The 6510-nt window shown below is 46.0% G+C and overlaps 1 protein-coding gene across 1 annotated transcript; it reads left to right on the forward strand.

The window, feature by feature from the left end:
* The first annotated feature begins 207 nt into the window (after positions 1-207).
* Positions 208-1557, forward strand: LOC100917407 (testis-specific serine/threonine-protein kinase 1). Its single transcript, XM_003763328.4, has one exon. The coding sequence runs from the start codon at positions 372-374 to the stop codon at positions 1470-1472; it is 1101 nt and encodes a 366-aa protein (XP_003763376.1). The 5' UTR covers positions 208-371; the 3' UTR covers positions 1473-1557.
* The last annotated feature ends 4953 nt before the right edge of the window (positions 1558-6510 follow it).

Genomic DNA, 6510 nt, shown 5'->3' on the forward strand with positions numbered 1-6510 from the left:
GAAGGAGCCGCTCTGACTGAAAGCCCCCAGAGAAGATTTCTCTGCTCTCCTACCTTAGCTCTGGGCCCCAGTGGTCGGCCACACCAGCTCTCTGCCGGACATCTGCGAGGAGCTCCTCCCCTCGGCCTCCAGGCTTCCAGGTACCTCTCAGGCTCGGGGAGAGAGCTCCATTGCCCACGCAGTCCCCGCTCCTTTGTGACTTCACACGCTGAAGTCACTCTGGAGACAATGCCGAGCGTTCTACCCCCAAGCAGCTCCAGGTCCAGCCCGCTCAGAGGACTCTCCCACGGTGTCAATAAGGGCGCTGTTGGCCTAGGTGGGGAAGGGACATGTAGAGAGCAGCGTCAGGGGCACCCGTCGCTTCTAGTACTATGGATGATGCTGCTGTCCTTAAGAGAAGAGGCTACATCATGGGAATAAATTTGGGAGAGGGCTCATATGCAAAAGTGAAATCTGCTTACTCTGAGCGCCTGAAGTTCAATGTGGCGGTCAAGATCATAGACCGCAGGAAAGCCCCCACAGACTTCCTCGAGAAATTCCTGCCCCGGGAGATCGAGATCCTGGCGATGCTGAACCACCGCTCCATCGTCAAGACCTATGAGATCTTTGAGACGTCAGACGGCAAGGTCTACATCATCATGGAGCTGGGAGTCCAGGGGGACCTCCTGGAGTTCATCAAGACCCGGGGCGCCCTGCACGAGGATGACGCTCGGAAGAAGTTCCACCAGCTCTCCTCGGCCGTCAAGTACTGCCACGACCTGGACGTTGTCCACCGCGACCTCAAGTGCGAGAACCTCCTGCTCGACAAAGACTTCAACATCAAGCTGTCAGACTTCGGGTTCTCCAAGCGCTGCCTCCGCGACGATGGCGGGCGCATCATGCTCAGCAAGACCTTCTGTGGGTCGGCGGCCTACGCGGCCCCCGAGGTGCTCCAGGGCATCCCCTACCAGCCCAAGGTGTACGACATCTGGAGCCTGGGCGTGATTCTCTACATCATGGTCTGCGGCTCCATGCCGTACGACGACTCCAACATCAAGAAGATGCTGCGCATCCAGAAGGAGCACCGCGTCAACTTCCCCCGCTCCAAGCACCTGACGGGCGAGTGCAAGGACCTCATCTACCGCATGCTGCAGCCTGACGTCAGTCGGCGGCTGCACATCGACGAGATCCTCAGCCACTGCTGGGTGCAGCAGGTGAAGCCCAAGACTCAGCCCTCGGCCTCCACCACCAAGGAAGGGGAGAGCTCGCGAGGAACGCAGGACACGCTCAAGGTCCCGGAGTCGAACGTGGAAAAGAAGTCTGCCACCAAGGTGGAGGAGAAAGAGGAGCCCAAGCAGGACGCGAACACCGAGAAGGAAGAGTCGGTGCAGGTGACGCGACAGTCGGAGATCCTGGGCTTCAATGCGGACCAGCCGGCCACGGAATCCGAGCAAGGGAAGCTCTCGCCGCCTACAGAGACTGTGCACACCTAAGGAGACTGACAGGGCCCCAGGGGGCTGCAGAAGGAGAGAAATGGAGCCTGAGGTTCGGTTCGGAGCTTGGATGGGAGAGGTCAGGAGAGAGAAACGGCAGTGTATTATTAATCTCCTTCTGAAATAGTAAACATGGCTAAGAATAACCAATAAATATGCTATATTGACTAAACTGCATGATATATTCCTCGCTAGCTCCTGGAACATAGGTCAGCCTCCCATCTGGACTTCAGGAAGAGAATAAGCCAAAGAGGTCAAGATGGCAGCAGATAGAGAGCCAAACTGGCATGATTGAGTTGAATTACTCTAGAACTAGTTAGCTGGGAGTACTCCAGTCAGCACCCATCACTAAATTAGCAGGAATCCTAATGATCTTCAGATAGATGCAGGAAAACATTTGAAGAAGTCAACATCCATTCTTCATTTAAAAAAGAAAGGAACACAGATGGCAAAGGATCAATGAATCTTTCCTTAAATTATATGATAAGTACCTCTTAAAACCATCATCAGCACTTATGGGTATGGGATAGCTAGAAGAGCTCCCAAATAAGTCAAGGGTAAAATCCTATTATAAATTATCTAATAGACTTAGCTAAGAGAAAAATTAAAGATTAAAGTAGGTAATGGAACAAAATTACTAGTCTTTCAGATTTTCGATGGTCATTTAGAAACTAGAAACAACTAAGAACTACCAGAAATAATTAAAGCTTTCAAAGCTGCAGGAATAGCACCTTAAAACCATCATCGAGCATTATGGGTAATGGGGATAAGCTAGAAGAGCTCCCAATAAGATCAAGGGTAAAATCACCACTATTATACAACACTGTACTAGAAATGTTGAACTTTAGCGATAAGAGAAGAAATTAAAGGAATTAAGAGTAGGTAATGAGCAAACAAAATTACTAGTCTTTGCAGATGTTTCGATGGTACATTTAGAGAATCCTAGAGAATCAACTAAAAAACTACCAGAAACAATTAACAGCTTTAGCAAAGCTGCAGGATATAATATAAACCCACTTAAATCATCGGTATTTCTATATGTTACCAAGAAGGTCCAACAGCAAGAGATAGAAAGAGAAATCCCATTTAAAATAACTGCAGACAATATAAAATATTTGGAAGTCTACCTGAAAGATAAAGGCAGGAACTATATGAACACAATTACAAAACATTTGCCACGCAAAGATCTAAACAATTGGAAAAACATTTATTGCTCTCAAGGGGGAAGGCCCAAGTTAATGTAAAATGGCAATGCTACTTAAATTTAATCTACTTATCCAGTGTCATACCAATTAAACTGTCAAAAAGTTACTTTATAGAGCCAAAATATTATTAAGGGAATTAATTTTTTTAATGCAAAGAAAGGTGGCCTAGCCATACCAGATTAAAAAAAAAACAGATTATAAAGTGGCAGTCACTGAAACCATTTGCTGCCGGGTAAGAAACAGAATAGTGGATCGGTAGAATAGATACAGTAGACACAAGACACAATAGCCAATCACTACTATTATCTAGTGTTTGATTAAAAAAAAAAAAAAAACAACTCCAGCTTCTGGGATAAGAATTCACTCTTTGCCAAAAATTTCTGGGAAAATTGGAAAATGGAATGGCAGAAACTAGACACTGACCAGCATCTAACACCTTATACCAAGATAAGGTCGAAATGAATTCATGATTTAGCTATAAAGGATGATATTATAAATAAATTAGAAGAGCAAGGGATAGTTTACCTATCAGATCTATGGAGAAGGGAGGAATTTATGGCCAAAGAACTAGAGAACATTATGAAATGCAAAATGGATAATTCTGATTACATTAAGTTTAAAAGTTTCTGTGCAAACAAAACCAATGCAGCCAACATTAGAAGGGAAGCAGAAAGCTGGTAAAAAAATTTTTACAACTTGTGTTTCTGATAAAAAGTCTCATTTCTAAAAATCTATGGAGAACTGACTTAAATTCATAATACAAGTCATTCCTCAATAGATAAATGGTCAAAAGAAATGAACAGGCAATTTCATATGAAATTAAAGCCATTTCTAATCATATGAAAAAATGCTCTAAATCACTATTAATTAGAGAAATGCAAATTAAGACAACTCTGAGGCACCACACCTCATACCTTTCAGATTGGCTAAGATGACAGAAAAAGACAATGATGAATGGTGGAGGGGATGTGAGAAAAAAAGGAAACATTAATGCACTGTTGGTGGAGTTGTGAACTGATATAACCATTCTGGAGAACAATTTGGAAATATGTCCAAAAGGGTTATAAAACTGTGCTTTGATCCAGCAGTGTCACTATTGAGTCTCTATCCCAAAGCGATTATAAAGGAGGGAAAGGGATCCACATGGGCAAAAATGTTTGCGGCAACTCTTTTTGTAGGGGCAAGGAACTGGAAACTGAGTAGATGCCCAGCAGTGGGGAATGGCTGAATAAGTTATGGCATATGAGTAATATGGAATATTATTGTTCTATAAGAAACGATCGGCAGGAGGATTTCAGAAAATCCTGGAAAGACTTACAAGAAGTGATTCTGAGTGAAGCGAGCAGAACTAGGAGAATATCGTGCAAGATTATATGATGTTCAATTGTGACGGACTTGACTCTTCTCAATAATGCGGTGATTCAAGGTAATTCCAATAGACTTGGGATGGAAATTGCCAATCACATCTAGAGAGAGAGAACTATGGAATCAAGATGGAGAAACGTACAGTATTTTCACCTTTTGTTTGTTTCTTCTTTCTTATGGGTTTTTTCCTTTTGCTCTGATTTTTCTTGCACAACATGACAAATATGGATATAGGTTTAAAAGGATGGCACAGATTTAACCTATATCAGATTGCTTGCCGTCTTGGGGAGAATGGCAGTAATTTAAGGGAGAAAATTTTAGAATATAAAGTTTTATAAAAATGAATGCTCAAAACTAGCTTTACCTGTATTTGGAAAAATCAGCTATTTTTGCTATTGCTAATATTGCTATTGAGGAAATAAAAATGAGTGGGGGTGAACAGGCTGAACTCTAAGGTGCCTGACAGTTTTAAATCCTAAAATCTTTGGAAACTCACAATGAAGGAGCTCCCCCCAGGCAGCAGTCATCCATCCCTCTGGTGACGACCCAGCTCTGTGTCCTATTCAGGTCAAGATCACTCTCATCCTCCCTGGGATCTTGCCCTTGATCTCACCCCACCATGAATCCTGAAATAGCAATCCTCCTAGTTCTGGGCATTTAAGCCAGAAAAGTCCCTAGGACCTGGCAGCTCTGAGGTGGTCCTGAGCAATGCTTTAGAGCAATGCTCACAAATGACCGGTGTGACCTTGGGCAGAGTCCTGAAGCTCCCTGGACCTTTGTTCCATCTTTGGAAGGAGGGAATATAGCCTCTGTGCCCTCCTAAAGTCCCAACCAGCTCCAACTCCTGACCCTTTGCAGTATGGTCTTAACAAGATCATTTACATCTAAGGGCTTCACGTGCCTCAGCTCTAAAATGGAGGCGGTCAAGTTTGCCTTGCTTGTCTCTGAGAACAAATTATGGAAATGGGCAGATGAGGACCATGGAAAATATACTGGAAGCAGCCGGAGGGGCTGTGAGAATAGGCGAGTGCTGAGGCAGGAAAGGATCTGGAAATCACGGCCCTGAGAGTTCCAGTCTCCCAGAGGCCCCCATCCTCTCCCAGATGTGCCTCCCCTCCTCTGGAGGGGGAACAGGGCACAAGAATAATATATATGGTTACAAAAAATCAAATTTGAGCTTCTCTCCCCACTTGTGCCCTGTTAGTCCCAGAGACAGGGATACCCACCCCTGAGAAGCCAAGGCCGAGTCCTATCTTCACCTGGGCTAAAAGGGAATCACAGGTGGGAGCAGGGAGGGAGGACCTTAGCAATCCCCGCCCACATGAGCATGACTTAGCCACCCACCTCCCCAGGGAACCCCTGGTCCTCTGGGACCCCGGGGCCACCTTGGGAGCGAGCTCCCTGATGGCTCACTGACTCACCTGGGAGCAGAATGGGGCTTCTAGAACGGACTGTCTGGCTTCCTGTCCCAGGCACTGAGCCCACAGCTCACATCATCCCTGAGGAACAGGGATTCCCAGTGAGGCGCTCCTGTGGTCAGAGCTTGGCTGGCCCACTCAGGGCCAGGTGAAGGTCCTTGAGAAGCAAAGAAGAGTTGATGCTGAGGGAGCTGAGCCCAGAGGACCCGAGGAGGGGGGTCCCCCCATCCACCAAGCTCAGAGATGAGCCCCAAACATAGCTGGGTATTGCTGTTGATAGAATATCACACTTGGAGTCCTAGACCTGGAATCCCAACTTCATCCTTACCTGAAAAGGTCACAACATCCCTGGGCCTCAGTTTGCTCATCTGTAAAATGGAAGGGCTGGACTAGATGGTCTCTAGTGTTCCTTCTAGACCTAGGAACCTACGGCAAAGACTGCAAGGATTACTCTGCACTGGTTAATTACATCATGAGTGATTACTTTTCCTTTTCTTCTCCCGTCAACCTCCCCACCTGTAAAATGACAATGGTGACTCACACTAGCACAATCTACCCACAGGACTGTCACAGAGAAAGCCCTTGATAAACCTTAGAACCTGATACAAACAGGAAATGAAATCGCTGCCAGCTGTGGGATTTGATCCCTGCCTCTCCCAGGATCCTCGATGCCAAACTTGAGCCCAGGAAAGAGAGGAGGATACACTGGTGGGGTCCAATCCCAAGTGGGTCCTCACTACTGCAAGGCAGTTATTTTATTTCCTCCCAGTGACTGTCAACCTCTCATCCCCACAGAAGCTGTTCCAAGCCTTCTCTCATCTCCTCAGTTGAGGACTTTCCTTTATATTTTGCTGAGAAAACAGAGAATCTGTTATGAGCTCCCCCTTCTCCCTTCACCTCAAAACTCCTCCTCGCCATTCTCTGTTCTCTGATCAAGAGGCGGCATCCTCCCTGGATTCTGTTATCCAACCCTAACCTTCCCATCTGCTCCAGGGGCTGCCTCCACTATCATGCTCTCTCTTTCCTAACCTTAAACCTTTCCTCCTTTCC

The sequence above is a fragment of the Sarcophilus harrisii genome, chromosome 1 (genome assembly GCF_902635505.1).
Source record: "Sarcophilus harrisii chromosome 1, mSarHar1.11, whole genome shotgun sequence".
Lineage (NCBI taxonomy): Eukaryota > Metazoa > Chordata > Mammalia > Dasyuromorphia > Dasyuridae > Sarcophilus > Sarcophilus harrisii.

What these genes read in the sequence shown, in the direction of transcription:
- LOC100917407 (XM_003763328.4), top strand. Translation starts at nt 372, where the DNA reads ATGGATGATGCTGCTGTCCTTAAGAGAAGAGGCTACATCATGGGAATA.